This window comes from Lentinula edodes, assembly GCF_021015755.1.
Source record: "Lentinula edodes strain Le(Bin) 0899 ss11 chromosome Unknown C8R40scaffold_100, whole genome shotgun sequence".
Classification (NCBI taxonomy): Eukaryota; Fungi; Basidiomycota; class Agaricomycetes; order Agaricales; family Omphalotaceae; genus Lentinula; species Lentinula edodes.
Window position 1 is genome coordinate 6,737 of NW_025764406.1, and position 21,264 is coordinate 28,000.

Below are 21,264 nucleotides of genomic sequence, written 5' to 3' on the forward strand. Positions count from 1 at the left end.
AGTTGGTTAGTTTACCCATCCCTGATACTACCTACGGATAGCAGTCTACCTGTTTGTCAAGCAGGATTATACCAGACTCGGACTACATCCGAAGGATGACCATTCACGTATGACATACCAAGGGTATTCTTATTGGACCTTACACTGGCAGGAGTTTGGAAGAACTTACTCAAGTGACCATGAACCAAGGATTGACTCGAAATGACTTTCTAGAACTCAGGAATTATCAAATACTCCTTCTAGAACGAGATCATGCATTAATCTAAAAGACTGTGATTTAGTCTAATAGACCAATCAAGTTGCATGGTTGAGGAAAATGACTAGAAGAACGATCGAAGTACTGCAAGGCTCCGAAGACATATCAAATGAATGTCAAAGAGTCCTGACGTAGAAAACATTGAAGAATGCAATTAAATGAATACTATGCGTAACTCCCTTGATAGAGTATAGGCACAATGGGTGTCTGTTGAAAGAGAGAAGCAATTAGTTTAATCCAGATGAATCAGATTGATAGGATTAGAATCGAGGAGAGCTGATTTGCCTCCGGACGAGGTGACAAACGATCGAAGTAAGTGTTGAACCGCAATGACAGTTGAACACCATTCGAGTCATCCTCCAAAAACAATTAAATTAAATGAATATTGAAGTACCTGCCTATGTTTGGAGGTATACTAGAATCTTGGAACCAATATGGACCAAATAAGGACATGTAGATTCAAATTAAATGGTATCTGACTGAGTGTAGAAGTTTCCTTGCGGTTCCGAACGTTGATTGTATTAAATTAATTGTACTATGCGACTCTATATTCTGTATGTATAAATAGCGATCCGATGTATCTGGAATACAAGTGATTTTGGGACGACGTTGCAGTGCTAATCCGTAAAAAGGAAAGACACACTCCCGCCAGACTGAAACCTCTTCGCTAGCAGCCATTCGGGCCCGGCACTTGTGAGTATAGGAACATTGTGTTCTGCTCCTTGTGACTGCGAGAAGTATATCCAGTTGTTGGGTATTCTTCGAACTTAGGATCAGTCGTTGGTCTTAAGGGCAAATCACGCTGTGTGGTTGTGCCAGCACATAGTTCTAGCCCTCCGTAGGGGTCTGTGTGTTTCGGTTTTAATTTACTTTGATTCAAACCCCCAATTCTTGATATACCCAAATCAATACAAACCAAAGCACAAATCGTGCTGAATCTACCTTGATCAAAGGAATATATCGAATCCTTAGAACGATTCAAATTGATTGATCAAAGCTTCTTACTTAGCTCTCAAAGCTTTGCGGAACCTTTGCCAACGCTACCCCTTGCTATTAAATAAATTTGATAGCAGTGAACTCGCATATTGTGTATTAGATTGGTTGGTTGGAGTGCCCATTAGATTCCTTCCTTTCTCTTTCACACAAAAACGAGGCAAGCTCGTTAACGGGAACAGGTGAGGAGTCAGTTTTAAATAAATCATTGGCAGAGTCTGACGACAAAGCCAAACAGAGATATATTGAAAGAAAAGAAGAAGGTAACGAAATTGAGTCAAGAAGAACATTGCCAAGTACAGAAGTAATGCTGACAGCTAAACCATAGAAGCATAGAAGAATACCAAAAATGTTCTAGAGCAAGTAAAACCACATTAGACAGGAGGTAGAAGCGGAGTAAATAAAAAGAATAACCAAAATTCATTGCTGAGTGAATATTCAAGTGGCGTATACATATTAGAAGACCTTAGATCCCAAGGTAGTTTGGAGTCCCTGTCAGTCTCGGCGAAAGAATGACACCCACACTTGTAATATTCAAGAGGTGTATGGCGGTGTATGCATATTGGAAGACCTAAGATCCAATGTAGCATGAAGTCAGTGTCGGTTTCAAGAATTCATGTGCAATGTGGGATGAAGGATGTCAAGGTTGTAGAGGATCTGGTGAAACCGAAGAGTGAAAAGCAGCATCTATGAACCAGATATGAATTAGAATTTTACATACAGAGGTAAAGAAAAGAACAAAGAAGTGAGGAAGAGCTGACAGCTGTAAAAGCAAAGCAGCATGTACACCTTCGAAGTTCAAAAATCAAAATCCCGAGGACAAGGAAAACACTTCCAGAGGGACTGGTGAAAGACAACTGTACTGACAGCTGTAAAACCAAAGGAGCAAATATACGTGGTAGGACCAAAGAATCCCGAGGACAGGGAAAATGTTCCAGAGCAAGGGGAAAATTAATCTAGAGCAAGTGGCAAATCTTTCCTTAAGAAAAATGGAAGTGAAATGGAGGACAAAGATCCAAGAGAAGGTCAACTTACTGACAGCTATTAGCAGAAAGCGGTGAATACATGTTAGAAGGACAAAAAATCCGAGGATGAACAAGATATGACAGCTGTAGCACAAAGCGGCAAATACACATTAGAAGGACATAATTTCCGAGGATGAGCAAGATATCCAGCAAGAAGCGAGACAGAACAGCTAAGGGTTCACGATAAGCAAATCAGAAAAGAAATTCCTACCCATCGACTCTACCTACCCGAGAAACCATGGATAGTAAAGGATATGATGAAAATCAAGCGAGTAAGTGAGTGGTAAGTGTGGAATAGCAGTACTATTCACAACATAAATGACAGGGGAAAAGGTTCAAGAACTTGCTGAGCAGAGGTTGCAAAATAAATATGCGCCGTTTCACCTAGCAAATTTAACACTGGTGAGCAAGTGCTTGTTATCAAAACCTAGCTAAAGACATAATATAAACGGTAGGAGCCTGAATGGCAAGCGCATAAGATGATTGCAATGAATATAGGTATACCTGTGAACTGGCGATTGGTTGTTGATGGGGATCGAGGAGTGGAAGAAGTAGTGGTGGCAGTACAGGGGGTGATCGTTGGGATAGATTTGCCACCAATGAATATAGGGGGCGGCAACCTGTAAGTAATATGGGTGATGCAGGTTTATTCCAAAGATTGACTTGACGAAACATGAATAGGAAAAAGAAGGCAACATTTTTGAAGCAAAGTATCGAAATATGCGGCTTTGGAGGGCGTGCATTTGAAGATGCGGTGTTAACAATCGAAGATATTGATACACTATTTAGTAGGCAGGTGAAAGATGAGCAGATGGATCGCACCATTGTTACTGGTCAGTACAAGGAGTGGAGGACAATAAATGTAGGAAATCGGCTCTTCACAGCAAAGAATGCAGCACAGGGACAAGCACAAATTCCTTTTGGAGCAGGAGTGGACGACAAAGGTGATATGGCAAAGATAGGAGGGGGTACACATGTTCATATAGAGGAAAACCGAGTACACTATTTTGAACGCAAGATGGTAGGGGAGGAAGTCAGGTAAGGAAAATTATCGCATCCACTCCAAGTTGTTATCGACCAAACTGCTGGCCAGATTTGACCAAGTACAGCTGGTACTATTCAAGAAGGGTGATATCGTTGAAGTGAAGATGTCTATGATGTTGATAAAGATCATTAACAAGAAAAAGGAGGAACGATACCGCACAGTAGCAGTTTTGAGAAGTATAACTTTGTTCGATGGCACCTTGACAGAGGTGAGCCCTGGTGTCACATAGATATGGGTAGAATGACCTAACGATATATAGGAGGCCCAAAGAATCAATCAAAGGAGATATACAACGGAAACAAGGCAAATCAGAAGGAGGGTGGACTACAAAATGGAAATGGAAGGAAGCAGGCGTATGGATGACTCTTAGTGCACTCAGTAATAAAGATTATACTGGAATTAGGAAGAATCACTTGACATAATGATGAAAATTCAGATAGATAGCTCCGTCCAAGACTGGTAGCTTGGTGACCAAGCCCTCTAAGAGAATAATCAAAAAGTTTGATTAAAGTTCGCCTGCGGGGCGGAACCTCGATAGAGCAAGACTGGGACCAGTGCAATAGATAGCAAATAAGCAGATCGCAAAAGCATCACACGTATTATGTGTGAAGATGAGGGTCAGAAACAGCCACACAAGGAAAATCTATGGAACTTGAAGTGCATCATTATATTAGAAGACATACGTATGGTAACGAAAACAATCAACAGATTTGGTTAGTGGAAGTAGCCAGTACATTACTAGGATTCAAAGCACGGGGACAAACAATACTAAGAAGAGAGTGAGAACAATAAGACAGAAATGAAACAAGAAACATACTGAGCAAATGCCTCTTCACCTATGGATGTATCAGAAGCAAAAGTAGGGATTAAAGTACGAGTGAGAGGTATGTAAATACCAGGAAACCTCCAAAGAGGAGAAAAACCCATAGCGTGATTACAAAATACAGAGGTGCAGGAATCAATCCAAACAGGATCAGGAGAGGAAGTAACAATCAAAGCAACATTGTCAGTGTTTGGCAAAGGATAAGTGCAGTAATAGAAACGACGGTAGAATGTAATGTATGGTGAACATTTGATTGCATCAAGAATATCAAAATATGGGAGGCGGCCAGTTAACGAGATGCGAATGCAAGCGACATGCATAGCTGGAGAATCCGGGTGGAAGAGGGCAATATCACAGGAATATTGATGAGGCTGACAAAAAAAGTCAGACACCAACACAAAAGAAAGTAATGCACACAAACATAGAGGGGACCATGAACGTAATCATGGATGCAAGATGACAACACATAGTCAAATAAATCCTGATACTCCTCAGACTGACGGTCCGGAATCGGAGCAGGAAGGCGGTTGAGGCGACTGGCCAAGGAAGAAACAATGGGTGATAAAAGGACAGGAGGTGGGAGATGATCAAGAGCCAAGATAAAGCGGTCGTCGAAATTGAAAGAAGGGAGATGGGTCACACGATGAGTATGTCTGGCAGAGATATCAGTTGAAGACATAAACAAAAACAAAACACGTACAGTCTCAACCGTTGACAGTGCTTAACAATAGCATGGGCCATGTATTCAGTAGCATCATGAGCATTCCCATGGTCATCGAAAGCAATACCAACAGAGGAAGAGGACCAAGGGCAGGTAAGATGAGCAGTTGGATTGACAAAGGATGATGAGCCGTGATGACGACGAAAAAGATGCATATGCAGATGATCAGCATTGGCATTGAATTTGACAATTGATGAAATAAGAACACGTGAAGACTCCAGTAGGTAAGGAGAAAGTGTTGCAGAAAGTTCAAAACGGCAACTGCGATCCTGAAGTACATCAGGGATGGTGATGTGAAGTTGAAAGAAAACGAGGTAAATCCTGGCAGAAGGATTATCGAAGTACAAAACTCGGACTAGCTCTGTATTTTTCTGAGAAGATGGGTGAATAACATAGAACGAAGAAAGGGAAAAGGAAAGGCATACAAGAGGAGCTAGTTGAACAGATGCAGAAAGGCACTTGATGTACTCAATACGACGCATGGGGGAAAAGGGGGGAATGTGAGAATGGGCGAAAAAAAAAAATAATATTAAATAAGGGATGCATCGAAGGGGAGAGCGTAATCGAAGTAACAATTTTGACGGAGTTTCAGTTGAAGGACAGGAAAGCAAGAAGGAGAGAGGAGGAAGGAACGAGAGATGACAATTACGCCAGGATTGTTGCTGACATAAGTAAGACTAAAAAGGGGAAGAAACTCTCACGTCTTAACGCAATCAAGAGGATGGATTTTTGCCGCCATAAGAACGACTTCTATAAATAGAACTCGTAATGAAATGTAGAAGAATGTAGATGCCATACCTCAATTGACTTCCCACGGCAAGATGGCCGAGTGGTTAAGGCGTGTGACTCAAGTTATTTCATTAACTTCCTAATTCTCATGGGCGAATGTCCGCGTGGGTTCAAATCCCACTCTTGTCATTTTTTTGAGCCCTTATGTACGATCTATGATCTGGAGTTGGTTGTGTTTTTTTGTTGTTGTTGTAGTTTGCTGTTGTAGTTTTGTTTTAGTTTTGGATATGAAGTTCATAGATAGATAAATAGATAGTAGGTGGTCAGTGGTAGGTGTCCCAGAATAGAACAACTGGTCTGACGCTCGATGGATCCAATGGCTCTAAGCAAGGATGAACGTTGAACTCGAACTTGAAGGTATATTATCCTCTGAAAGTCAACGTATACGTCTTGTAGTAGTCTCATTTCCATCCTACTTCAGAAATTATCAGGAGGGTATTGGATGTACTATGTAGTGACTTCCGTTTATGTTTGATAAACTCCCAGTACATTTGATAAACTCCTAGTACATCCCTCTTTGATATCAGCTGGTTGATTGGACGTTGACCCCCCTCCCTCCCTCCCTTATCGATATCAACCGATAATCGGTTGAACGTTGACCCCCCTCCCTCACCGACCCCTCATCGACCCCCTTCCTCATCGGTCCCCTCCATGGCGTCGTTGTTGAAACGATGTACATACTTATCGACCACTATTTCCGACCCGATTTCGACTGGGTTGTCGAAAGATTGAAGGATCATCGGAACCAAATCGATGAAGTACCTTTAGAAGGTACTATGTAACCACTAAGTAACCGCTGCGGTAGAAAGAGACGTGCGTGCGTGAATAAGAAGTGCGTGCGTGAATAAAAAGTGAGTGGGTGAATAAAAAGTGAGTGGGTGAATAAAAAGTGTAAGTGAGGAGTGCGTCAGTGAATAAGTGAGGCCTCAGAGTTCCAGATAAAACAAACTCACTATACTTCGGCCCACCCCCGCCCTCCGGGACAGTCCACGTTATATCCTGCGACGGGACTTTGATATCACAGAGTTTACAGTGTATGCAGTTTTGTGCGTTGATTACGAGTTTTTTGCCGTTCCAGGATTCGCCGTCGCTGGCTTTGGCTTCACTAACTTCACCTTCACCACTACCGCTGCCTTCACCGCTGCTGCCTTCACCACTACCGCCTTCACCGCCTTCACCTTCACGGCTGTGCGGAGGTTCCTGTCCAGTAGTAGAGTGGTGATTATCATCATCGACATCGACATCGACGTACTCATACACACCCGCGGGACACGCTCTAGCGAGTAACCCCGCGTACTCGCCGATGTTTATTTTGGTGTGGGCTCGGCGGAGGGAGGGGGGGGAAGTTACTTTAGGGATGAACAGTGTATCTTCCGTGGTTTCCGTCTCCGTGTCTTCGGTTTCCGATTCGGTTTCCGCGGTCCCTTCTTCGTGGATCTCGCTGATCCTAACATCCAATACAGATTCACCACCTCCAAAACCTCCAAAATCGGTGTCGGAGGAGGAGAGAGCAGCAGCCCCTGGTCGACCGAGGACCCTCAGATGTTCTGGTTGGTCTTCTTCGTGGGAAGTACCGGTCAACATGAGTGAAGTAAGGAGGTCCGTGGACAGGGGTGGGTCGAAGGGTGGGTAGGGGATAGGGGTGTGGGCGGTGGATGGATCGGTTCTTAGGGAGTCTAAACTCCTTCCTCCATCCAAACTCTCCCTCCTCTCTTCCTCGTTCTTAGTATGTCTAAACGTCCACGGTGTTCTCCCTTTCAACAACAACGTATCCACGCCAGAGTACAACACACCCCCGAGGACACCGAGACCGCGTTTCGAGAGCACCGACGAGGAGGAGAAGGAGGGGCGTAGGTTTCGGGTTTCGTGCAGCTCGGTGTGGATCCATGAGGAGAGGAAGGAGGTGGTGTAGGGGGATGTATCTATGGGGTCGTTTTCGTTAGCCTGTTGTTGACACCCATCCCAAACACCCTGGGCAGCGAGGATCCCCATCCCCATTGCGGTGTGCACGCCTTTGATCTTCGCGACGTTGACGGTGCCGGCGGCGTCCCCGATGAGTGCGCCACCCGGGAAGTGCAGAAGGGGGAGCGATTGGAGACCGCCTTCCGTTAGTACACGTGCGGCGTATGCGATTCGCGTTGCGGGGGATAACAAACGACGGATATACGGATGATGCTTCATCATTTGAAAATCCCTATACGGGCTCCGATACGGGTTTTCCCAGTCCGCGCCCACGACGAGACCGATAGACAGGAGGTTGGCATCCATGTGGTATACCCACCCCCCGCCGTAGGTGTTTAGATCTAGTGGGAAACCGAGAGTGTGGGTTATGGACCCGGGGGTGTATAGGGGGTGGGAGTCGGGGAGTCGCCAGATTTCTTTGAGGCCGAAGCCGTAGGTTTGGGGATCGCTTTCGTTGCGGAGGCGGTATTTGGTGATGAGGGTTTTGGTGAGGGACCCGTGGGCGCCTTCGGCGAAGAGGGTGGTGCGGGCACGGAAGAACATTCCGGGTTCGTAGGTTGTAGTGGATGAAGGGTGTTTTGGGATCCCGACGTCGTTGGTTAGGATTCCGAGCACTGCTGGTGCACGGGGCGGCGGCGGCGGCGATGATTGTGGTGATTTCGGTATTCCAATCCTCGTCACCTCTCTATCCCACCTCCCCTCCCACCCAACCCACGGACTCTGATACCCCTCATCACTAAACACCACACCCGCACCCGCGAACCCCGGATAAATCTCCACCCCATAATACTCTTCCGCGACTCTCCCTAGCCACCTCGTCAACGCACTCAGCGAAATAACGAAATTCCCTTGATTGTTCATCTGCGGGGGGTGGGGGATGGGATATTTGGATTTTTCGGTTAACCAGAGCATGTGGCTTTGTCCTGCTTTGACACCGAGCGGGGGTTGACCGCAGTTGTAGATCTGTTCGTATTGAGACGGGTCGGGACCTAATAAATCATGGAGAGCTCGTGGTTCGAGGACACAGCCGGAGACGATGTGGGCACCGACTTCGCTGCCTTTTTCGAGTACTACTACACGGAGAGCTGCAGAGGAAATGATTTATTGAGAATATTGCTAAAAATAGGCGGGAACGCACATTGTGACGACCCAGCTTCACGCTCAAGCTGCTTCAACCGTATCGCTGCAGCCAACCCCGCAGGCCCAGCTCCTACAATCAACACATCACAGTTGTCTACCGCGCGTGGAACTGTTCTTCTGTTCAGCGCTGCGCTCGGTGAGCTGGAGAATAAACGTCGTTGAAGGCGTTGGATTCGATTCATTCTGAATCTCAGACACCTTGTCCGTGTTACAGTAAAGAAAACGAAGACCCGGCTATAGGTTTGTTGGGCGTCTAAATCAATATACGGATCATGTAATGCCGGAAGTGCGGCATTTCATCTGCCTTGGTTATCTTGGCAACTTGATTGCGCAGCACATACATAACGCGTCATGTCGTCAGAGCAACACTGAGCAACCAACCTTGTCGAGTACTACCAAGTACAGTCTCTCGAAATAACATCCCTATTTCTGCTCTATGAGTCGGTTTACACAATATTCAGAAGTGAGCTAGCCATTTAGCTAGTTAAATATTTATTGACCTTGTATGATACGATACAGGACTCCACCCGCCTCCCAGTAGGACTCCAACGCATCGCCTACGATGCCGACACCCAGCAATACACATTCCGAGACGAGAACGGGAGATTGTACTACTCTGCGTCGGGGGAGTCGTACGGCCACTTGACAAGTGCTGGGAATGGGAGTGCGGCTCGGGCTAGTGAAGTCCCGATGACTGAACCGAAACCAAAACGGTCTCAAACTTCCCCTTCCCCCCCAACACTCCCCGCTCCGAAATCCTTCTACGACATCCTCCCCCCGGAATCAATCGCCTCCGCTGGGTCTACCACGTCTCTCAAGTCTTCTCCTTCCCCTTCTTCCCCTTCCTCCTCCTCCTCTCCCACATCCCCTTCCTCCTCCCCCTCCTCCGCATCACCGCGTTCCACGCCATCTCCCCGTTCCAGGTTCATCGCAGCCGCAAAACGGTCGACGATCCCCCGGATGCCGCGGATGCAGAGTGTTGTGCAGGGGTTGATGAGGAGGGAGGTGACGGTGGGGAAGAGACGGGGTGAGCAAACACGTACATATCCATCTGGGCATCGAGATCAAGATGGTGGTGGTGATGAGGATGAGGATGACCGGGCTGGGTTGTTAAGAACCCACTCGGTGGTGAGCCGTTCGAGTACGGTGAGGACGAGTCAGTCGTCGGGGGTTACGCTTGTTGAGGAGACGGGGGAGGGGTGTTGATAGTCCACCCGAGAGTGGAAATGGTTTGGGTACATCACCAAACGAGGATGAGGAGGGTGTTTGAGGATGATGAGTCTGTATATACAAGGAGAATAATGTACCAATATGTACAACTCGGATAAAGTAACTGTCGTATGTATGTATGTATGTAAAACCAATATTATACATAAAAGTTGGACACAACATATGTACCAGAAATCCAACTGTCAAAACAAAACAAAAAACTTGCTTTTCTACATTCTACATTATGTATCCAGTCCTCAGGGCCTCAAATACCAAACAGGGACTCATCTTCCTCACCAACGACCTGCTCCTCCTCCTCCCCAGGCGCCTCTACAGCCGTACTCTCCAAAACCCCAACCCCAACCTCCTCAACCTCCTCAACATTCGAAACCACCACCATCCTCCGATCCAACTCCACCCTAAACCCATCCCTCTCTCTCTCCAAAAACCTCACCCTCTCCTCCATACCCTTAATCTCCCCCACAAGATGCATATTCGCGTTAACCTGCATCAGCAACTCGTTTGAGATGTGTTTCCGTGCGCATTCTGATGTGTGGAGGTTTTGTTCTGATGTACGGAGTTTGTCTTTTGAGACGTGGAGGTTTTGTTCTGATACGCGGAGGTTTTCTTCTGATGCGTGGAGGTTTTGTTCTGAGACGTGGAGGGTTTCTTCTGATACGCGGAGGTTTTCTTCTGATACGCAGAGTTTGTCTTCTGATGCACAGAGGTTTTGTTCTGATACGCGGAGTTTGTCTTCTAATGCTTTTTTCTCGGTGTCCCCTGTCATCACTACGTGTCGGAGGTGGGTTACCTGTGCGTGAGATTCTTGAAGGTTCTTTGAAAGGGCGGTGTGGGTGTTTTGGAGGTGGGTGAGGTGGGTGAGGTGGGTACGGGACTCGGTTTGGGCATCGTGCATCTGGGATTGGAGTGCGGTGGTTTGGGATTGGAGATAAGTGTTTTGCGCTGTGAGGTCTTTTATGCGTTGTTCTTTCTGTTCAAGTTCTTTGGAAAGCGAGATTATCTTGGTTTCTGTGTGGAGTTGGACTGTCTCATCATCACGTCCCTGGACCCGAAGCAACTGCTTAGAGGTCTCCGCAAGTCTATCCTCCAACTCCTTGTTTCTTCTTCGTTGCTCTTTTAATTGTTCTTTATACACCTCGCTCTTGTATTTCTGCTTCCCGAGCATGGCATGGAGCCTCATGCATTGATTGGAGGATGAAGTTGAAGTTGAAGTTGAAGATGAAGATGAAGTTGAAGATGAAGTTGAAGATGAAGATGAAGTTGAAGATGAAGATGAAGTTGAAGTTGAAGATGAAGATGAAGATGGAGATGAAAAGTCCCCCAGTACCGGGGGTACCAGAGCTGTCGATGATGGTCGTTGACCAGCCCGATTAGCAGACCTGGATTGCAAACTCAATGACAACGACGACGACGACGACGACGACTGCCGCGCATCCAGCACTCGCGCTATTGTCCTCTCCGACTGTCCAGGTGGTAAATTTTGATTTTGGTTTAGGTTTTGGTTCTGCGAGAGTCCGAGTCTGGGTTGCGAGATTCGATTATCATTATTATTATTATTATCATTATCAACACCCTGCATCGAACTTGAAGCACCGCGAGTATTCTGAGTATTTTTCGTGTTCTGTATGTAGTTGTACCGTTAGCCCTCCAATCCATCCGGAGATAATCGACGACAGTCGATGATGAATTTTTTGAATACTACACCTTGACAGAGTCGTGGACTCTCCTTAGCTCTCTCCTTGGTGTTCATGTTTAGCACATTGTTCAAAGGTAACTGCGGAGGAGGAGAGGGAGGGGGAGGGGGAAACTCAAAATGAGACGGGGATGTAAGTGTTCTAGGGATCTTCGAGGGATTCGTGGTCGCATTGATGAAGTCAAGCTCCGAGTCGTTTGTCTGCGTCAGAGTTCGTTTAGACATTATCTTTTTTTTGACTTTCTAGTCACCACTCTTGAGTCTACGTGAAAAAAAGTATGTTAATCATTTGATTTTTTTTGTGTGTGTGTTGCAAGCTGGGATTTGGCTGGGAAACTTTGCATACGTACTTTGCGAGTTGTAGTGTTATATACAGTAAAAGGTTCGCCCGAGTTACAGTATGTTACAGTACAAAGAAGAATTAACGGAAATCCGAAAAATTAAACGAAAAAGTTGTTCGTGGCTCGTGACCGCGTCTTTCTCACGGTTGTGTCCATTAAACAGAAACTTGTTATAGCCTGTTATAGCATGAGTACCTTCTAGAATATTGGAAGTAATAACTGAGGGTATACGCAAATATATATATGCAGACCGCCGTCTTCAGCAAAGCTTTCACTACCGCAGCAAGAACCACCAATCTACGATCCTCCTTAACATATTGACACACAAAGTCAAACCTTTCCAATACCAATACCTCACGTACTGGTACTCCTCCTTGAGATACTAGAAAGACGAACAACGAGCGGGAGAAGAGATCCGTTCTCGCTTGAAGCGTAGAATTGAACACAGTCCAAGAATACTTTGAACCTAGCAGATGGGCAAAAGGGGTAGGGAAAGAAGAAGGAAAGAAGAGGGAAAGAAGAGAGGGAAGGAGACAAACACATGATTGAGTCGACATAGGAAGAATAAGCTCATCCACGGGAGACATACCAATGATCGAAATTTTTCTCAAACTTTAGTTGATATTCCCATCTTCTCCGTTGTCCTTCAGCCGTCTCCGTCCCGGATATCGCCTGATTGGCAGACTTGGTATACGGCGCGGCGTACAATGCGAACGTGGCGCAGGTTACGATGAGTTTGTTGTATGCCTGTAAGGGAAGAGAGAGAAAATATTATTATTATTAACGAAAACGAATGAAAACAAAACAAAACAAACCTTTAAAAGCTTCGCACTAGTTAACATACACTCCTTCAAGCACGTATCCAGAAAATCTAAATGGTCCCTTAACAGTTGATCGACTGTCGTCACTTTATCCAGCTTGACCTCTAATGCACGCCAATTCGGTTCAAGCACCTCGAATGTCGCGAAGGAGAGGATTTGTTGTATGAACGCGAGCATGCGCGCGCGGAGGAGGAAAACCCGGAGACGCCATTTCTCGAATTCGGGTTCCGAGGAGGACGAGGAGGAGGGAAGGGAAGAAGGGAAGGGGGAGGGGGAGGAACTGGATTCAGCAGGAGTGGTGGGAATGGGGGTGGAGGTAGGGGTGGAATTGGAATGAGAGCTGGAGGGGCGGAGGGTATGATGTACGCGTTGCCGCCACGGCGTTGTCTTTTGTTCGATCCACATCAGACCGAGGGATTGTTCGACGTTCTTCAGATGCAGGAGGAATCGGAAAATAAGTTGATACCGGAGGATGGTTTTACGTGAGATAACGAGGGAGAGGGGGAACTTGACGTGATAATCGAGCGCAAGGGTGTCAGAAGCTGTTCGAAATAATGAAAGTTCACAATACTAGAGTTGGATGGATATTGAGAGGCTTACCCAATAACGGTTTCTTATCATCTTTCTGTTCCTTCTTTGCTTCCTCATTTCCAACCTCATTCTCCCCGACCCTCTCACTACCTAATCCGCCCGTACTAATAATCTTCATCAGCCAATCGTACAACCCACTCCCCGCCATGACGACTTTGACGTCCTCGCGGAACATCGTGTCTTCTCTTTCCTCTGTGTTCAGGGTCAATTCGAGTAGACTCTGCAGTTTCACCAACGACGCTGATCGGGTAGATTTTCGAAGTTCGTTTGAGGCGAGATCGAGGAGGTGTGTGAGAAAGAACGATTGGGAAAGGAAGAAGTAGCGTTTGAGAGAACGGAGACGGGGGATCAGGTCTTGGTCTTTGAGCAGGAGTTGGAGGAGGGTTTGGTTTGCGTGTGTGTAGGCGTCTTCGAGGAAGGTGTAGAATCTTGGATATAGAACGTAAAACACCCAATCAATGTATAATTGCATAAGCTTTACCTTTCATCGTTCATGGAAAACGTCTCGTCGTGGGGATCATTCTGCGCTCGGTGGATTTCGATTCCACATTCTCGTATCACGTTCAAGTATTTGCCCGCGAGTAAGATCTTGTGTTTCCACCCTTCTAAAAGCGGAGGAATGCATGCACCACCGGGTAGGCGTCCACCAGCAGAACGTGGTAAGGGTATTCCTGCTTTGTGCCCTTTTGATCCTGAGATTGTGGAACCGTCGCGAAGCTGATAAGTTCTATGAGAGGGTAATTGCAGTGAAAGTTGCGTCAAGTACCGTATACCTCCGCTCCCAATACTCATCGGTGTAATCCATCTCCAATATCCCTCGATTGATGAATTTGCTCTCCTTCACCATCAACTCCTCATACGGATCCACGAGCCTCCCGGTCATCACCCACTCCTTGAGCATATTCACGTAAGGTGTCCCAGCTTCCCGTAAAAGTGTAGCATACACCATATTCGCTGTCGGATCGCCCGACATACTCTGCATCCGCTCGTATATTATCGATAAGACCTCACCGCCCTTGACGGGTATTCCTGCACTGGATGTCCCAAGGCCATTCTCAGATAATACTGATTTGAGTTTTGCGGTTCCTATACCAAGAGCCTCGTTTCGGGCTTCTTCCTCTGCATCGGAGGTACTTGGGCTGTTAGAAGACGAGGAAAGATCTGCAGAGGGATCATCGGCTGTGCCGAGTTCGAGGGTGAGTTGATAGATTATGGAAAGGGTGTGAACAGTGGGATGAACGTAGAACCAAAGCTTCTGGAGCGAGAATTGCGGGGAGGTGTTGAACGAGTGTTCTAGTTGCGACAGAAGGGTTTGATAGTCCTACAACAAATGAGACGGGAAGCAGACAAGAAAATAGAAAGAAAACTTTCCGTACTTTGAGCATATCTCGTATTGCTGCACAGAGTGCATGATTGACCAATCCGTAGTCCAAATGACTGCGATGTTCAATAAAGGCCGATATCCCAGTATAATATGTTCCTAGAGGCAACAGTCGCTCGACGAGGTTGCGTACAGAAGGATCTAAACTTATCACATGAGCCCTAGAGCATTATCTGGATGGAATCAACGTGACGGACCTAGTGAGGGTTCCACTACGAATTTCACACCTTGGATAGGATCATCTTCATCTGGAGAGTAGTCTGGATGGAATCGAATATATTCTCCTTCAATACCCTAGTGTTTCATTCAGTGAAAGGTATAGAGATATCAGGCACTGTACGTACCATTAGCACGTACAAGAGATCTTCGAGTATTAGAGTTTCTTGTATGTCTATTGGAATGTGATCTAAACTTTCTTGCTTGGCCTTTCCCTTGCTGTTTCCAATTGCATTTCCTCCCAAGCTCACGCGAGAATTCAATGGTGCCTTGACGAAGGATGTTTCGGCGATGAAAGATGGCTCCTCCCAGTCTCTGCCTATCTCATAATTCTCATTAAACAATCGAAGGCAACAAAGGAAACGTGATGTTGACCAGTATGAGAATGTCGCGACGAAGATCCATGTACGCGTCCGTTGAGTTCTCCATCAATATCATCTTGTTGAAGCCGATGTCGACGTACTGAGGCAATTGTTCCTGTTATCTGTGCGCGAGTCATCAGTCTATCATCGAAATCCTGAGTAGCAACAGCGCACTTTGGAATACTCTCTTTGGGAGAGTGTAATATTTTTCTTCCGTGCTCCGGTTTGTGTTCGAGGAGTGTATGGTTCCATGCGGAGTTCCTAAAAAAAGGATGTAGGTACCACGTAGAATTTCTGGACGGTTCTGTTTTTTGAACGTCGAGCTTGGAAGAAGAAGAGATTATTAGGGCTGCTCAATTCTTGCCTCACCTCACCTCACCTCACGAGCTGTCACGAAATTCCGCTTTTGGATGTCCGATTGATCGGTACCATATGTGTAATTTACAGTAGTTGCAGCAAGACTTTATATTCATTATGCCTCAGATTACTTGTGCAGAGGTGCAGAATGAGTTGTTCAACATCGCGCAAGCCTTTACTGTTGCCTCTCACCTCATGGAGGATTCCGATGACTCCAATGATGATTCCTTTCAACTTAATGATGGCTTTGATGATGAAGAAGCACAAAATTTCGATGAAGAATTTACTGATAGTGTTGTTGTAAGGTAGGTGTACTAGCTACATACCATCAATGAATGAAGATGAACCAGACAGTCTTGTCGAACCTTGTCGAACGAAAACGAGAGGATGAAAACGAGAAAACAAGGCGACGGTAAATCAGCCCGGATCAATCAGACATCCAAAAGCGGAATTCCGTGACAGCTCGTGAGGTGAGGCGGTGAGGTGAGGCAAGAATTGAGCAGCCCTATTAGTTGGATCTGCCATGCCGATGGCTTGGCCTTTCGGCACTTCACGGATTAATTGGTACCAGACGTTGACCCTTTTTTTCGGTCTGACATTATCAGTCTAGTAATACGGACTCACAATTATTCTCCCAAAAGAAGACATACGTTGATATTTTGTTTGAATCGGTTGTACACTAGCATTCGGCTCACAGATGTGAACGTAATCAAAACTTTATACTCAAGCAGTATTTGGATATTATTAACGTCGACACTGGTTCTCAATCACTTTTGACCCGTTCGTAACCTCCAGATCCGCCTCCGCCTCCCCAACCGAACCAGCTAGGCCGACTAGTACTGGGCAATCCGGGCCTTGGACCGTACTCATGTCCAACCCCAGACTCATCTTCTTCATCGAGATCATTTGAATTGATCTCTTCAAACCTTCCGCCAGGTCCTACATTCGACGTCGTACGTTCTCGCAGGCCAGGTGTACGACCAGTCGGTGAGCTCGATGCAGACGAAACAGCAGATGGGGTCGAGGAAGTCGATGGGCCAAGCATCGATTGCATTTGCATGCCGGGTATTTGTGGTATGGGAAATGGAGGAGGAGAAGCACCAGCAGCGGAGGCTTCGCCGGCATTTAGAGCGGCCAATTCAGCTTCAAGTTGCCTCCGTCTTTCGATAATCGATTGAGTTGTCGACATCCGGGAAGAAACTGGTCGATCTTCGGGACCGACATCGTATCCCATAGGCTGAGGAGCCTGACCGGGTGCATTCGCAGGTGCGAGTTGTCTGTACATCGAAGCGCCAACTGCTAATACATTCGGTCCATATGTGCGCCAGAACCCAGCAGCTAACTGCGCCGGACCTGATATTGGGTCGGCCAGTGTAGGAGGTTGAGCAGAAGGCTGGGCTTGTGCAGCTGGGGTTGCGGCAGAAGGGAATGCTTGGCCTAGAGCAGTTGAATTTAGTAGAAGCTCCCAAACATCTCTCAGCTTGGTCTGAATAAACTCGTATACCCGCTTGCGCAGCTCCTCTAATGCTCCATCAACTTCTGTCTCGTGCGACGAAAAATAAGGAGCAAGCAACTGGTCATAGACGTGCGTAGAGCCATCCGTTTGCGGAAGGACAAGGTAGGATAGCACGATGAGTTTGAGAAGGCCGTATAATGGCAGCCAGGAAATGAGGAGTTCTGCTCCGGAATATTCGAAGAAGGTGAAAGTCCCAAGGACACACCAGTATTTGAGAGCACGTTCAAGCAGAGGAAGAGGTGTTGGTCGAGTTGAAAGCAATTTGTAGGATATGTAGGCGGGGTAAAGGTATGTTAAGATTGAACTTCAAGATGCAATATGAGGGCGGCGAAGTAGCACATAGCGACATGAGAGGAACGCACCTAAATATTCGTGAAAATAGATAGAGCAGCATCTTATAGGGCGTCGTCTTTGGTCGATAATGGTATTCTCCTGATAATTCCCCTAGTCTAGTCACAGCTGTGGAAGATTATTGAAAAGTTAGAAGCGCTGGAAGCTTTTCACTGCTTGATTTCGCGAGTAACAGCCTGCAACAGCAATGCAAAATAGCAGAAATAAATACTCGAGGAAATCTTTGAAACACGGAAAACGCGTGTATCGATGGGCGAAATAAAGCAGGTGTAATTACGTCACCACGTACTTTCTTTTGTTTTCAACCCACGAAGATCAGGAATGGAAATTGCAACCTATCGTCCTTGAAACAAGTCGCGGTACTTGCAGATGGTTCTCGTTAGACGGCGTCAAGCGTGAAAAGCAGCGCTTGTGCGAAATAACCCTTCAGACCCAGCTCATGCAAGCTTTGCGGTTTGTTGGTGGATGTACAGTCGTCTCCGAGGTCGTAGGTGTATCCGTTGAATACGTGGTCCCACCGATATCTAGGCCTCAAACTCAAGCTCAAGGGCCCCTAGTGAAATCTTTGTACTCGATTACATTTCTTGAAGAACCAAGGACCCATAATCTCGAGATTGTCCAACTTTACAGCTCAATTATATGTCCTCTTATTTGATCCATAATCATATTAATATCAGTACCGTCCTGTACCATGCATTCATTTTTCTCCGTAAGTGAGCTATGTGTATGAGCACGTACTCTTAATCACCTTCGACAGAACAAATCTGCCACGGAGTCGGACCATCCTGGACTCCAAGTTCTCTCCCCGGGCATTTCCTATCCCGACTGAATGTAACTCGCAAGATATAAGAGCAATGCTCGTGGATTCCTTTCTTTCTGTCGCCTGGAATTCTGATTTCTAGCTACTTCGCTGGAGTTGGTCTCTTCTACGAAATCGTTGCAATGTTTTTCTCTATGTGCTTATCTATCCTACTACTGTCCCTCAGCACATACGCCCTGCCTACGAATGTTTCCGCTCTTGATGAGCGTGGCTTCCTTGACAAGCTTACTGGAAACGACCATCGTAATAGGATATCGCTTCGTTGACCAGGTGGGCTAACCCGCATGATATCGAGACTGTTCGTTACTGACACTATCACAGAACCAAGCTTTATCCGAGTATAATCGTTTCAGAACTGTTCGAGCTATCCTAGCCACAGACGAAGAGAAAGAGCTTTTGGAGGGAGTATATCTCACATCTTCACTGGACCTGCGTCCAGACAGCTTGCCAAGCAATTACTGGGAGGTACACAATTTTATCTACCATTCAAAATTTTTCGCTGAATGCTTGGAAATCTGTAGTGCAAGATGACAGCAAATGATAAATTGCTTTCGAAGCGGCCGATGGCCTCCAATAGCATGCCCTTGTCACGTAGTATCTATCAATGTTTATGGTACGAGTAATATCTAGCTGTTCATCTCGGATGTTGAAAAGGTCAAGAGAAATAAGGACGCTACACTCACTATAATCGACCATATTTCTGCTCATGGCATAAGTAAAACTGATGCCTCCAAAACCATTCTATCCTTGGAACACAACTACTCAGGCGGCAAAATTGGTTACCAGATGCTCATCCCGCCAATATATCTGGAGAAGTCGTACTATTATAGCGAGCGTAAGTCAGGATGGGGAACGAATAGTCTCGGTATAAAGGCCTGGTGTTATCAGTTTGGTGAGTGGAAAAAAATCCAGTCGCTTTGATTTTGGAAATCAAATTTTTCCTCCACTCGCAACCGGGACCCGATACCTATTACTAATCCCGGAGCGCCATTACCAAGTGTAACCTCGATCATCCTCCTTCATCGTACTGCATGTCACGCAAAGTACTCGAGTCATATTTGAAGGACAGAGGAAAATCTGTACCGAAGCCGGGATTTCAAGGAGAATCCCTCCCTGATGCCTCTGTTGGTCATTTTCGGTCAGATACCTCACGCAGCACCTACGAACTTTGTCGTCGTTGGGAGATAGCAGCTCAACAGTATGGAGATAAAAAACTTATGCAGGCTCGTGTTCTCGGGTACATGCTCTACTACTCTCCTACCGATGCTGCTCGTGCTGCTATCACTCGAGCCATTTTGTCTTGTAATGACAATGGCGAGCAACTCTCGGAGCTAGCTGAACTGTACACAATTTTTTTCATCCGCTGCTGTGAGTCTATTTATTCCAATATTGGCTGTGAAATGTTCTCACTTTTGCTTTATCACCTCAGTCAGAAAGTTCAAGGGACGAACTCCAACTACTCAGAGCCATCCCAGTCCAGACTCCTTTGACGTCATGAAGAATGTTATTTTGAGTAAGCTAAATCAGGCTCCTGAAAATCATAGTGAAGCACGGGCCCATGTAAGAAGACCAATTATTCCACTACATTGACATTCACCAACCCTTCGCATGTGATAGGCTCTCTTACGAGATGGCTTCCGGGATCCTTTCACAGGAAAATATGATTACTTGGCTGAACAATTCGATGCTGTTGATCCTCCTGAGCTGTTACTTGAATTCGGTTGTGCTAGTCTTCAAGTTGTGCATATTGCTCCGGATTCAACTTATTTCAGACTCGAAGGGGTGAAGGTATGTTTGTGACCTTAGCTGTCATTGCTTTTCATTTACCCCTATTAGACAGACTACGCTGCCTCCATTACAGCTATTTTGCAACAATTCGGCTACAACTTCGAGAAATTCAAAGGCGCTAAGGTTCATTCCCTCTGCAACCTTATTACAATGTCCCTTGACATGCATGATGCTTTTGATCAGCTAAGAATTTATTTAGAGGAGATTGTAAGCTGTGCCTCATTTTTATGTCTGATTTCAATTTCCATTAATGGTTCTTATGGAAAGGGAACAAACACCTACCAAGTGAAAGGGTTTAAGCAAACACAGATGGTTCCCGGACATGATATAAAGTTTTCTACTGATGATCCCGAATTCTACCCTGTACCTGATCGTGAACTCATTGCGCTTCATGCTATGTGTGCTAAGGTGGCGCATATGTCCGGAGCTGGTGCTTATGTAGAAGACCTCGATCGAGATGTTGAAGACTTGGGTGTGTTGGCAAGCAATGGTGGATCGGCAGATGTTCTCTCACATGCACTTGCTGTTGTTGCGGATTTTTCTTATCCTCATTATGCTGCTGTAGGGTAACTGTACAAACATTGATCCGAGATGAGTCACTAGAAGAGGCTTATCAGAGGATAAGTCAGCCAGCAGTGTAAGTTGACTAGCACCTATCTTTTCACATCCTGCAACTTTTTGCATACTTTGTGTAGTCTTATCTTTTTGCTCATAATCTGTTAAGATTATGTATACCAAGGATCCTAGGGCTGGAAGAGGTGGGATCCAGTTGTACCTGGGCACAGAACTTTTGCTGTGACCCCTGCAGCACCAGTCCCATGCAGTGCCGCACAGTTCCGCGCAGTTCTGTGCAACTTTATGCAGTTCCGTGCAATCTGTAAATATACAATATTGTGTACAAAATTCTACCACATAGTCATATTGCTTCTCAATTTGAGCTCTAGACAATGATATTGTGCAATGGAGCTCTATAGGTCCAATTTGATTCTCCTATCCTAAAATTTTATCCAATCCTTAAGTTTGTTCAGTATCACTGGATCACT

The 21,264-nt window shown here is 45.9% G+C and overlaps 9 protein-coding genes and 1 non-coding gene across 10 annotated transcripts; 6 read left to right on the top strand and 4 right to left on the bottom strand.

The window, feature by feature from the left end:
* Positions 1-2,998: 2,998 nt before the first annotated feature.
* Positions 2,999-3,512, top strand: C8R40DRAFT_1023210 (uncharacterized protein; the record flags this gene model as incomplete). Its single annotated transcript, XM_046223038.1, has 2 exons — positions 2,999-3,295; positions 3,342-3,512. Coding segments are annotated over 2 exons (468 nt in total), but the record flags the coding sequence as incomplete, so codon positions are not given.
* Positions 3,513-5,678: 2,166 nt separating this feature from the next.
* On the top strand, positions 5,679-5,781 carry C8R40DRAFT_t313. The gene has a single exon. It is a non-coding gene; the product is annotated as a tRNA-Leu (tRNA).
* A 442-nt stretch (positions 5,782-6,223) lies between these two features.
* On the bottom strand, positions 6,224-9,211 carry C8R40DRAFT_75107 (uncharacterized protein). The gene is made up of 3 exons (XM_046236106.1): positions 8,753-9,211; positions 6,609-8,699; positions 6,224-6,465 (listed from the first exon to the last, which is right to left on the bottom strand). Exons 1-3 carry the CDS (start codon positions 8,934-8,936, stop codon positions 6,389-6,391), a joined length of 2,352 nt encoding a protein of 783 aa, XP_046078767.1. The 5' UTR covers positions 8,937-9,211; the 3' UTR covers positions 6,224-6,388.
* C8R40DRAFT_75084 (uncharacterized protein) lies at positions 9,030-10,094 on the top strand. The gene is made up of 2 exons (XM_046236105.1): positions 9,030-9,217; positions 9,274-10,094. The coding sequence occupies exons 1-2, from the start codon at positions 9,191-9,193 to the stop codon at positions 9,958-9,960; spliced, it is 714 nt and encodes a 237-aa protein (XP_046078768.1). The 5' UTR covers positions 9,030-9,190; the 3' UTR covers positions 9,961-10,094.
* Positions 10,095-10,210: 116 nt separating this feature from the next.
* C8R40DRAFT_1137679 (uncharacterized protein) lies at positions 10,211-11,297 on the bottom strand. The gene has a single exon (XM_046229441.1). The coding sequence runs from the start codon at positions 11,162-11,164 to the stop codon at positions 10,229-10,231; it is 936 nt and encodes a 311-aa protein (XP_046078769.1). The 5' UTR covers positions 11,165-11,297; the 3' UTR covers positions 10,211-10,228.
* An 871-nt stretch (positions 11,298-12,168) lies between these two features.
* C8R40DRAFT_1137686 (gamma-tubulin complex, DGRIP84/SPC97 component) lies at positions 12,169-15,758 on the bottom strand. Its single transcript, XM_046229442.1, has 11 exons — positions 15,564-15,758; positions 15,403-15,511; positions 15,156-15,346; positions 15,009-15,105; positions 14,807-14,952; positions 14,197-14,751; positions 13,912-14,147; positions 13,440-13,858; positions 12,834-13,381; positions 12,608-12,765; positions 12,169-12,484 (listed from the first exon to the last, which is right to left on the bottom strand). The coding sequence occupies exons 1-11, from the start codon at positions 15,639-15,641 to the stop codon at positions 12,373-12,375; spliced, it is 2,649 nt and encodes an 882-aa protein (XP_046078770.1). The 5' UTR covers positions 15,642-15,758; the 3' UTR covers positions 12,169-12,372.
* Positions 15,759-15,855: 97 nt separating this feature from the next.
* Positions 15,856-16,246, top strand: C8R40DRAFT_1137688 (uncharacterized protein). The gene has a single exon (XM_046229443.1). It carries the CDS (start codon positions 15,864-15,866, stop codon positions 16,053-16,055), a length of 192 nt encoding a protein of 63 aa, XP_046078771.1. The 5' UTR covers positions 15,856-15,863; the 3' UTR covers positions 16,056-16,246.
* A 186-nt stretch (positions 16,247-16,432) lies between these two features.
* Positions 16,433-17,910, bottom strand: C8R40DRAFT_75251 (TB2/DP1, HVA22 family-domain-containing protein). The gene is made up of 3 exons (XM_046236112.1): positions 17,903-17,910; positions 17,625-17,789; positions 16,433-17,566 (listed from the first exon to the last, which is right to left on the bottom strand). Exons 2-3 carry the CDS (start codon positions 17,654-17,656, stop codon positions 16,510-16,512), a joined length of 1,089 nt encoding a protein of 362 aa, XP_046078772.1. The 5' UTR covers positions 17,657-17,789; positions 17,903-17,910; the 3' UTR covers positions 16,433-16,509.
* Positions 17,911-18,634: 724 nt separating this feature from the next.
* On the top strand, positions 18,635-19,056 carry C8R40DRAFT_1178811 (uncharacterized protein; the record flags this gene model as incomplete). The annotated part of the gene is made up of 3 exons (XM_046232925.1): positions 18,635-18,703; positions 18,755-18,898; positions 18,955-19,056. 3 exons carry the CDS (start codon positions 18,635-18,637, stop codon positions 19,054-19,056), a joined length of 315 nt encoding a protein of 104 aa, XP_046078773.1.
* A 594-nt stretch (positions 19,057-19,650) lies between these two features.
* Positions 19,651-20,791, top strand: C8R40DRAFT_1064165 (uncharacterized protein; the record flags this gene model as incomplete). Its single annotated transcript, XM_046225552.1, has 5 exons — positions 19,651-19,801; positions 19,863-19,993; positions 20,051-20,225; positions 20,274-20,428; positions 20,489-20,791. The coding sequence occupies 5 exons, from the start codon at positions 19,651-19,653 to the stop codon at positions 20,789-20,791; spliced, it is 915 nt and encodes a 304-aa protein (XP_046078774.1).
* Between the last annotated feature and the right edge of the window lie 473 nt (positions 20,792-21,264).